General features: G+C 44.4%; 3 protein-coding genes across 3 annotated transcripts; 2 read left to right on the forward strand and 1 right to left on the reverse strand.

The window, feature by feature from the left end:
* Positions 1 to 168: 168 nt before the first annotated feature.
* On the forward strand, positions 169 to 2455 carry V865_006588 (uncharacterized protein; the record flags this gene model as incomplete). Its single annotated transcript, XM_066230346.1, has 6 exons — positions 169 to 314; positions 373 to 451; positions 513 to 802; positions 865 to 1200; positions 1306 to 1997; positions 2112 to 2455. The coding sequence occupies 6 exons, from the start codon at positions 169 to 171 to the stop codon at positions 2453 to 2455; spliced, it is 1887 nt and encodes a 628-aa protein (XP_066086443.1).
* Positions 2456 to 2687: 232 nt separating this feature from the next.
* Positions 2688 to 3977, reverse strand: V865_006589 (uncharacterized protein; the record flags this gene model as incomplete). The annotated part of the gene is made up of 6 exons (XM_066230347.1): positions 2688 to 3056; positions 3159 to 3188; positions 3283 to 3394; positions 3541 to 3587; positions 3645 to 3749; positions 3864 to 3977. The coding sequence occupies 6 exons, from the start codon at positions 3975 to 3977 to the stop codon at positions 2688 to 2690; spliced, it is 777 nt and encodes a 258-aa protein (XP_066086444.1).
* A 430-nt stretch (positions 3978 to 4407) lies between these two features.
* V865_006590 (uncharacterized protein) lies at positions 4408 to 9165 on the forward strand (the record flags this gene model as incomplete). Its single annotated transcript, XM_066230348.1, has 14 exons — positions 4408 to 4701; positions 4766 to 4839; positions 4899 to 5630; positions 5709 to 6021; positions 6112 to 6515; positions 6595 to 6969; positions 7023 to 7140; positions 7193 to 7653; positions 7734 to 7801; positions 7860 to 8281; positions 8403 to 8530; positions 8608 to 8903; positions 8969 to 9051; positions 9142 to 9165. 14 exons carry the CDS (start codon positions 4408 to 4410, stop codon positions 9163 to 9165), a joined length of 3792 nt encoding a protein of 1263 aa, XP_066086445.1.
* Between the last annotated feature and the right edge of the window lie 2151 nt (positions 9166 to 11316).

The raw sequence follows: 11316 nt of genomic DNA on the forward strand, positions 1-11316 counted from the left end.
CAAAACATAGGCACACGGAGTATCAGGATATCGTGCCTTGTTTCGACGCGTCTGACCTCGAACAAGAGATGTCAAAGATGAGAAGTCATGTTCGAGTGCAGGCATTTATCCTACACACGTAGCCATCGAGTTGATCTGCAGCCTAGACCAAGATAAGATGACACGAATATGACGACACTCGCTGCACCACCGACTCTTGTAGCCGGACCAGGCTTCTCGAAAGATTCGTTACCGTTCATCCTCGACTTGTCTTGTCCCCTGAACCTTCCTTCCAAACCACTTGCTGCTGGATCGGATTGGCCTTACCAGATAGCGTGAGCTATGTTCAATGTCTCCTCCCATGAAGATCAGCTGACGTGTCATAATGAATAGTGGGCCGAGTAGCTCCTCTGAAGAGACCTCCGAGGAATTTGTCAACAGAAGATACTATGAGACCTTATACTTATCGGAGGTAAGTCGATCACTGGTAAAGCAGCCGGGACCAAAGCAAAGCTGATATATTCGTTATATAGACATTGTCACCTTTATATGGATTCACAGCCGGTCTCTTCCGACTACCTAACCTCTCCACTTCTGAAGAACTGATCAGACCTTTACTACGATCATTACCTCAAATCGAATATAGACATCGTAAAATCATTTTACCACTCTTATCATCCTCGAAAAGCACAGAGGACCTGAGCGAAGTAGAAAGCAATGTGGCCAAATTTGCTTTCGAGCTCAGACTGGGAAGTAGACAGGCTCTAGATGAAGGAATTATCCCTACGCCAAAGAAGATAAGCGATGAGCTGGAGAAGAGAGAGTGAGTCAATCTACGAGCGATCATTTTGACAATGGGTCGAGGCTAATAATTCATGTCATTAGAACGTTGATGCAAATCATTTTGCTTCTCACCTACATCACGCATACACCTGAGCCTCCTCCTGTGCAGAGTAAAAAACGAAAACGAAGTAAACATTCCTCACGAGCCGGCCCAGATAACGATTCACCCACATCGGTCAACCCATCTGAAGATCCCAAGACCGCCTTGGAGTTATTGATGGACCGTTTGAGCGTTTGGCAAGCAGTCTCAGAATTAGGTCTGAACCTGTCAACCTCAGATGAGACGAACAAGGTCAATGGGAAAGGGAAAAGTAAAATGGACGAGAATGGTATAGCAAATATGTTGGGTAGATTCTGGAAATCTGTTATGTTACCATAGTACGTTACAAATCAATTTCTGGCCTCTCCTCCTCTTTTCCTTCGGCGAGTACCAATTGGAAGAATGTGACAATTGATCATGAATGATTGAAAATGACTTTATAGTTTCTTACCTAAACAACCTGATCTGTGCTCATTATTCCACCAAAAAGTATTTGGTCATCCTCTACCACCCAAACTCCTTCCCGACCCTAGTACCACCACGAAAAAACCTCGTAAACCTAAATTGACCAGACCATTACCGAATAGCAAGGATTCACTCATCCCTCCTCCCCCCCGGATGGGATACGAAAGACCAAGATCAGTATCAAATGAAGGAAGATCGTTATCTAGAGTTTCCTCTCGAGCGGGATCGAGAGCCCCTTCGGAGAATGGTTCTTTTAGAGATTCACCTCCTAGAGAAAGTAATTTGGGAATGAAAAGGAGTTTATCACGCACTAGCACAGGTAATGATAATTTACTCAACGTGGGATTAGGAATGAGTATGAGAAGATCCAGATCTAGATCACAATCTATTGATCCCCATCCCATAATTGGTAGATCAGACAGTTTATCAAGATCGCTTTCCACCGGTATCGCAGCGGCCAGTAGTATGAATAACAAGAAGACGGGATTGGTAAGGAACCAAAGTACGAATAAGGATTTGTTCAAAGGTAGAGAAGTGGGATTGATAAGGAGGAGTATGTCCAGTAGGAAACTGGATAGAGAGGAAAGTCAAAGTCAAAGATCTGGATTGTTGGGGAGGAAAACGAGCAGTGGTATTCAGACACAAGGGCAGAGAAGGAATTCTACGGAAGGTGAGTTTGAGCTGATCGGTGATCTCAAACTATCATTTACTTCAACATCAAATCGAGTTTTCAGTATAGAAATATGCACGTGAGAACTGATACGGAGATACCTTTGTTTCGCAGAATCGCAAACTCAACCAAATACTTTGATCCTAGCTACACCCTCCAAACCTCGCCCATTCTTTAAACCCTCGCAATCGCAATCTCAATATTGGATCCCACCTACACCTATTCAAGAAGAACAACGGACCCCTCGACCAAATTATATAGCCGAAACTCCCATTGCACCTTCGCGCATCGCTCACAGAGATACGTTACCCCTTGGTGGGGTACCTGATGACAATGAGGAAGATAGTGATGATCCGCTTGGAGAGTTGTGGGAATTGACCGACGAGGAAGAAGAGGATGATGTTGGGCAGAGGAAAGGTAGAGGGATGGAGATGGTCCCTGAAACTCCTATGAAGTGAAAGTCTCGTTTCGACAATAGTCAATGTATGTACGGCCTTGTTGTACAGTTAACAGTACGCAGAATTGATGATATGATGGATTCAGAGCTCTTGTACCAGAATGATCGGTCCTGCGGTCTTTCTGTGATTGGACTTACTATGCCCATTTGATTTTGTTGTTGACATTAAACTTTGTATACACATAAATCCCATTGACATAAAACGATAAAACGATAAATTCTGCTCATCAGCACTATCTCTTCCCATTACCATTATGTGTTGGTGTATCATCATCCTCTTCTCCTAATTGGAACATCCCTCCTCCTCCTCTAGCAGTATCCTGTGAACTCCTATCCAGGTCAGACTCATCATCCCAAACGTTACTTCCTTGTCTCTGTCTATTTACACCTCCACCATATACCTCTCGGGGAGGTTGATCTTCGTCTGCATCCGTAGCTGAAGGGACGTTGAACTGATGTCTTCTGCCTTGGGCATCTCGATAAGTCGAACTGTTCTGTTCGGTCAGAGGTTGATACAATGAAGATAATTCGAGTTTACGTTGGTTCCGCTGATGTGCGAGGTGAGCGAGGTAGAGGAAGAGGGTGGAACCGAGGAGATTTGCCTGGGTGGTCAATCATGGTGATATTAGTATTTGTCTCGTCTTTCTATCCTCAGATCATGATTGAATCTGGGAAACAGGTTAATTGATGGATGGTGTACTCACGATTATATCACCGAATTGAAATTCTTTCCACTGAATATCAGAAACATGACAATTAAGATATGATTAGCCGATGAAACTTTAGATCATGAGTTGAATGCTAGTTGAAGAGAGATATCCAGCTCACAGGTAACAGACTCTGTATGAATTCACTGATTACTCCACCGACCAAGAAGGCAGTTATCAATGTGAATACGATTGGTGCCCGTCGGATATACCATATTCGTTTACCTGGACCACTATATGAATAAGACAGAGAGTCAGTACCAGTACCTCTCCATTTTCGATTGAAAGGGTTGGAATGGATAAGATAATTGACATTTATGGGAAGAGCAACGCCAGATAGGTAGAAAGGATTGACGACGTAGACTCCACTTCAACTCACTCTGGTACCTCCAATACGAAATACAGCAAAAACGTAGCAAAACCCAGCTATACGGCATGATCAATCAGTTCGATTTCCAGACATATGAACTGATTGATACTCACCCCGAAGAAATGCAGTGCTTTATCATTCACAGGTAAAGTGGGTAATGGCGCCATACCTAAAATACCTAAGATGATTATCCATATGGCAGTTGCGAATATCATTCCCTATATCATCGTTCGAATTTACATATACAAGATTCAGCATGTCGTTCACATTGAGGAATGCTGTAGAGTGATATTATGGTGATGGACTGTCAATGACCAACCAAACCCACTCACCGGTCGGATATTCAACGGTACATCTTTCATAGGATACGAACGCATCAGGAAAGCCACGAATTTACCCCATAGTTGCTGTACCATCTGCGTAGGTACCGGGTATGAAGCTGGCATCTTGAGGCGAGTGCTGCTGACTATGTATCTATGTATGTATGTATATATATATTCTGTAGGATAGAAATGCAGAAATGGTTGTTTATGATATAAGTTATGGGTGATCATGCTACATGTATATGCGTGCCTGAATTTACAGTGTACCAAGGGAACGAGTGAGTTTGGGCGGCGATGACACATTCATGACATCTATCACCCAAGTTATCCCTATTTCATTCTGTTCTATCCACTTCACATTCAATATTGCCCCCTCCACCATACATAACATCTTGCTGCAGCGCCATAGCTCTACATCGCACTAAACCAAGCGACATCAGATTCTCATTTCATACCAACACTTGACTTTGTCGTAAAAGCGCAATATCACTCAACCCCGGATGGATTGAATCAACCAACAATCCCTCGACATCTTACCGTTGTATCTACCAAAATGTCAAGATCCCTACCTTCAATCCCACTATCTTCCCTCCCCTTTTCAGAGCTACAGACTCTAGCATCCTATAATGAGGATATGGAATCTCGTTCTCCTAAAGAATGGTTCGATCGTGCAAAACATGAAGCGGACCTTGCGATACTAGCCGAGAGAAGTGGAAAGAAGGAGGAGATGTTCTTGGCGTACACTAGGAGCTGTCAGGCTTATACTTATGCTAAGATGCATTCTAAGACTAGGGATCTGAAGAAGACCGATCCACATTGGAGTGAAAGAGTCAAAGATTTCAGAGAGGTAAGTGAAATCTGAAACATTCTTCTTCCACCATGAGATGCTGATAGAACGTAAATGGTGTTAGACCTACGATGTGTTTTTGGTGAAAGCGAAAGAGATCAAAGACCAGTTGAAGAAAAGGGATGTGGAGACCAATGGGTGAGTAAGCACCATAGCGTGGTATGTCTGGAATGCGTAGGTATTGATTTCCTCACCAGTGCTTCTCCATCTGGGTCGAATACCACAACATCTCCCCGCCCGGGACCTTCTCGTAGTCCGTCGGGTCCAGATATCAGGGGAGGAGGGAGTATAGCAGATCGTATGAAAGCTCTGGGAGGACATGGGATGGATGTGGGGAATTCGAATAAGCGCTTCAGTAAAGACCTCAACTCACCTAATAACGTCACCGCCAATCGACCTTCTCCAATTACGTCTCATCACTCGCTTACACCAACTGCCCCGAATCAACCGAACGGGACAGGAGCTAGTGCAGGTGGTAATCTTGGCTCATTGAGGACTACCAAACCGCTCAACAACAGGGAAAGAAGTGGATCAGGGGCAAGTCTACATAGTCTGACACCATCCGGTAGTGGTTCTGTCAGCACGAGACCACCAGCACTCAAGGAGGATAAACCGATCAACTCTCACCAAACAGGGTCTTCCACTCGTTCGAGGCGGTCTACGAACCCGATCGACGGGGATCGACCTTTACCTACCGCTCCAACATCCACCACTCAATCTCCCGCCATTACAACCCATACTCCTCAACAACCAAATTACTCCACCCTGCCACCAGCTGGACCATCGAAACCTCCATTACCTGCTATACCGTCCTCACTCACTTCCCGTAATCTCTCAGCTCATGCCGAAGTGAACGAGGCAGACACCTCTTCCGGTACAATGAAAGACTTCGAGAAAGCCTTCCCGTCATTGAGCGAATTTGGCAAACAGTTCCAGGACGATGACGAAGATCTGCAACGGGCCAACGATCGTATAGCACAATGGTCCACTTCGATTCAATCCTCCAGAAATTCAGATAAGTCCGGGCTACCCAATGGGAGCGCTAAATTCACGCAACATAATCCGATAATTGAGGAAGGTGGAGAATCACCTGAAATATCTTTACCTGATGTACCTAGTTTTCCCACTTTACCTTCTGCACCGTCAAATCGACCTGGTCTGCCTTTACCACCCCCTCCTCCCAGACCCGATAGTATCAACCCGTTAGAACAAGATCATCAGCCCAACGACGAAAAGGCCTTATCGCCTCCTATGCCTGACGCAGGAGCTGGCCTGAAAAGACCTGCTAGTACACCCAACGTAGCTACCCTCCCCGGTGATGTGGATTTGCTATCGGATGAACCTGTCTTAGAAGATGGAAGAGACAAACATCCATCTAGGCCGCCTGCTCCTCAACCACCACCAACGAAGTCCAATCTACCCAATGGCATAGTCAGAGATTCCGCACCCAACGGTGTTACTAGAGATACAGCTCCTACAGCCGGTCTGAAAGATCCCAAAATTCCCAATTTATCTTTCCCAGTTGCCGTACCCACCCCTCCGCCACCTCGTCAACGAGATTCCCTGCCTCAGCCTCCACAACCTAATGGCCTGCCTCACAGTCAGGAATTTAAGAAACCAAAATTCCCATATAGCAATTCCGTGACTCCCGATGAACTTCGATCGTATTTCCTCAACCCTGCTGTTGATATACTATTACTAGATGTAAGAAGTGAGGAGGAGTATAAGAGAGGCTACGTTGGGAAGGAATATGAATCTCGAGGGGCGAAAGTGACTGTGGTCTGGATGGATCCTACGGTATTAATGAGAGATGGGTAAGTGACTGCACATCATTTGGCTTCAGTTTCTGATTTATACGAATGCTCATTGTTCCTCTTCCCTTTGTCCATATAGCATCAATTCGCAAAAACTTGAAGATTCTTTATCGCTCTCTCCACCCGCCCAACAAAAAGCATTTGCCAATCGAAATCAATACGATCTTTTGGTTGTCTATGATGCCAATTCGACCAATTGGCCTCCTAAAGATAAAGCCACTCCGACTTCAAGATTATGGGACTCGGTATATGAATATGAGTTCACGAAGAAATTGGACAGGACACCTGTATTATTAGTTGGTGGATATGAGGCTTGGAGGGAGTTCATCAAAATGAGAGCTGCTAAACATCAACAAGCGTACAATGCTGCTCATGTTCATGGACATAGTCAGTCTGTCCAAGTTAATGGTCAGGGTAGACCGTATAATCCGAAAGCTAATGGGTATACCCCAAGGTGAGTTCACGTTGTATAAGCTGAAGTTTTGATGCTGATTAGTCTTGCCATAGTACACCACGACTTGATAAAGTCACTTCGCCTAGTTCTTCGGTGGATTTGACAAAGAGAGCTAATAGGGATATGCCAATATACCAATCTGCGCATTATGCCAAGAACATCACCGACAGCGTGAGTATCCAATCATATAAACCCCCCACTGTCAACTGATCATTGTGTATAGTTCGGTTATGCTCCTCAATCAATGACTGGCGAACCATCCTCATACATCACCGGCCAACCCTCACGATCCTATGCCCCTTCGCCCGTCTCTCACACGAGATCACCATCCAATTATTCCTCTTCCGCTACACCTATCACGGCTCCTCCTCAGGCGTCCATACATCCTGGCCCAGGAGCCAGGCGTCGTTCGGATTACCTTGACCAACACGGACAAGCGTATTCTGGATCAGCAGGCGTATCTTCCCCTCGACCCGCTATAGATTACCCACAGGCTCACGCTCTGGCGTCTGTGCCTCAACCTCCACCCGCGGCTGTCTCGCCCATGGATAGGTACGATACGAGACCGGCTGTAGTGCGATCAGGCAGTATAAGAGGACTGGACTTGGTGGCGAGAGAGGGCGATGAAGTTAGGTATTGGAATGATGTGGTTCTGGGTTTGACGGGATTGAAGAATCTGGGAAAGTGAGTTCTGTTTTCATTCATAACGCATGAGCTGTTTCAATCTCAATTCTCCTCTTGAACGCTAACATGCCGTCAACCAGCACCTGTTATATGAACTCGACATTGCAGTGTCTCTCAGCCACTTATCCATTCACTTCATACTTTTTAGGTAAGTTAGCTTTTCTGTGAGCTGTTCCTTGACCAAAAGCTAATATTGTTATTCGTAGACGGATCATACAAGAAATCGATTAATATATACAACCCCTTGGGAACCAAAGGAAACCTCGCCAATGCATTTGCCGAGTTACTGAAAGCACTATGGAAAGAAGATTATACGTTTTTATCTCCTGTGACATTTAGGAAAAACATCATTACTTTTGCATCGCAATTTTCTGGAACAGATCAACATGATTCTCAAGAATTCTTATCATTTGTTTTAGATGGTTTACATGAAGATCTTAACAGGGTGAAACACAAACCCCCACCTGTTGAGATGACTCCTGAAAGAGAGGCTCAGCTGGAAACTTTACCACCTGAAATTGCATCGGAGAAGGAATGGCAGATATACAGGATGAGGAATGATAGTTTCATTGTGGATCTGTTTCAGGGTCAGTATAGGAACAGATTGGAATGTCTGACTTGTCATAAAGTGAGTTTCGTACCTTCCCTACGCCGGATCATAATATCATTCCCGGATGGAGGAGGAAAGGGCTATCCAAGATTGAGGCTGTAATACTGGTGGGTGACCCTTGCTGACCCATATGCGATAGACATCCACAACATACGACGCATTCATGTACATGTCTCTCCCTGTGCCATCCGGTAAATCCAAAGTGGTCGTACAGGAGTTGATAGATGAGTTCGTCAAAGCGGAAGTGATGGAGAAGGAAGATGCATGGTGAGTGGGCTCTACCAAGACATGACATGCGCACGCCATTCACCGGTGCATATCGTTTGCTGACTTGATTGATATAGGAACTGCCCGCGATGTAAAGTTCCACGACGAGCTTCCAAAACGCTTACCATCTCGCGTCTTCCACCTGTACTCCTTATCCAGTTGAAGAGATTTACGACTCAGAATGGAGTATTCTGGGATAAATCTGAAACCCCCGTTATATTCCCTGTGAAATCGTTGGACCTCACTCGATACGTACCTCGAAGACAGCAGACAGGTAGAGAAGATCTGGACGACCCGAGATGTCAAGTAGGACCATTCAAATATGATTTGTATGGAGTCAGTAATCATATGGGAACGTTGAGTTCGGGTCATTGTGAGTTGTTTGCTTTATTCGGACACTTCCCTATATACATCATATTGATGGTACGTCCTGATTAGATACCGCATACGTCAAATCGAGTAAAGGTTGGATGTACTGCGAAGATTCCAAAGTATCCAAAGCTCATGAAAAGGATGTAGTGGTGAGTTTGTCTGTCGTCGTCATCTTCACTATCGGAAACAAACAATGCCAGACGCTGATGCAAAATCTTTGTGCTATGTCATGTTAATAGTCACGACCTGCTTATATCTTGTAAGTCTCTTAACTTGTCAAAATTGCGTAGGATGTTCTGCATGCTAATTTACCAATGATTCCAAAATCCAGGTTTTATAAACGAGTGCGAGCGTAACGATGCAAGTCACCTACATGATTGACGTGAGAAGAAGAGGCGTCGTCATGCAGACTAGATAGGATATATTCCTTCGCCTAGATAGATGCCGCTGTTTGGCTGATACGAACAGTTTTCGCCCTGCCAAAAAGATAAGATTGGATTGAGCCTTCATCGAATGTTGTATTATTCGTATATTTGTATATCATTTGTGCTGGTAATGGAGGGTATGATAGAATGAATGATCACCCGGAGACTCTGTGTACCCGATGGTACAGAACAGGTTCGCTATATCAAATCTATGTATTACTGAAGACACTACTACTAATCTCGTCCATTACAATCAGATTGGATTTACTAGTAACTGGAGCCAAGTCCCTGCCATATTTATCATCCGATGAGGACAGAAGAGAAGAAAGCACATCACTACGAGTACTTTTCATTTTACTGTGGAATAAATAATTCCGTTCGGAAGTATAAGTAGGGACGTACCGTTGTGTATACCTGATCTAATCTGATTTGTCATGATGACCCTTCATCTTTCGATCAGATGATGCATACATATGAATTATGGGCACCTGCTAGAATAGATCAGGATCTGGTTTGGATTTCCATGTTGAATGCGTGACTGCTTATTGATCGAACGAAATATAGTATCGAAGAACAAGGAAAGTTACAAAAATTCCTTCTGGATAAGCGACAGCGAGGTCCGTACATTAGTTACCTGATCTGATCGAAGGACCCTTACGAACTTATCAGCCGTTACCGTTCTATTGGCTGACCACATGCTTTTAGATCAGGTGAGCTCGATAGACTACTATCTCATGCTATTGCAGGCTGACGGGTAAGGTGAATATCTTTGTACAAATTGTAACATTATACGATCATATCAGATAACCTGGACTAACGGCGATAGAAGAAGAATTGACTAAAATGTGGTTGTGGTTGTGAAAAGGGTTACTGTCGAGTTAAGGAACCGGGATTCCTCACAATGTCCAATCCCCTTCTTTTCAGTAACTGTTCTTTTGCAGAACTACCTACGACCATCGTGCATACGAATGTGGACGTGAAGATAGCCCTCAACCATGTACAGGTATGTGTCTACCTCAACTTCTGGATAACATTGCGCCCCAAGACATACGATAGCCATGCGACGTGAGAGTCGGCTAGCTTAGACTGAACGATGAAAGTGACTGATGCACTTCCGTATACAGACAGCTAGCTTCCCGAGAGTATCGGCAGCAAGAAGGTTTTCCTGAAAGAATACAGAACATATCTACCTGAACCTAGATACAAAATCAGTTAGTCTAGTCTGCACCAGGATACTAACAAGTCTCGGTACGGAGGGCACCACAGAAGCAACAGCGACAAGACAAGATAGGAGTATTACTTCCCTTCGATCTTAGAGCAGGGTTGAATTCGATCCAACCAAGCCATGATATCCTCTATTTGGCTCGATCGAATTTCTTAGTACGTTTTTCTCTTTTTTTAAAAGATCGTAAAATTACTTTTTCTCTTTTTTTGGCTTCTTCGTTGTGTACTTTGACTACTGTCCACGCGTAGATGTTGATGCATAGCTTTCGCTGCGATCATGATATCTCTGATCTCTTCTTCTATCTTGAACATCATCAACTCTGTTCGTTTGTTTGTCTCTTGTGTATTCATCTTGTCTTGTCATCTCCGTCGATCGTTCGTTCACCTAAAAGGGCTTAAAAGGTAACAATACCTTCGTCCCAACATTTGTATCCATCTCTTCCATTCAAATTTCCTTCTTGCTGATATCATCCACTCTTTATCTTTTTCCATCTGTCTCATTGGGTTGCATACACGAATATATACCAATCCCATTCAGATAACTTACCTCACCTTCACCTTAACACTCTTTCATCGACATGAATTACTCTTGAACCTCCACCCTTCAATCCCCTCTTTTCGCCAAGGCACGATCCAAGATACAGATACAGATACACAGAGATATTCCGAGACCTCTTTCCACCTACCTACACGAATATAAAACGCTCGGATCGTAAGGTACCTCTTCTTTCTTCACCCCTCGGTCCTGGTCCTGGTACCTCTGGC

This window comes from Kwoniella europaea, chromosome 2 (genome assembly GCF_036810445.1).
Source record: "Kwoniella europaea PYCC6329 chromosome 2, complete sequence".
Classification (NCBI taxonomy): domain Eukaryota; kingdom Fungi; phylum Basidiomycota; class Tremellomycetes; order Tremellales; family Cryptococcaceae; genus Kwoniella; species Kwoniella europaea.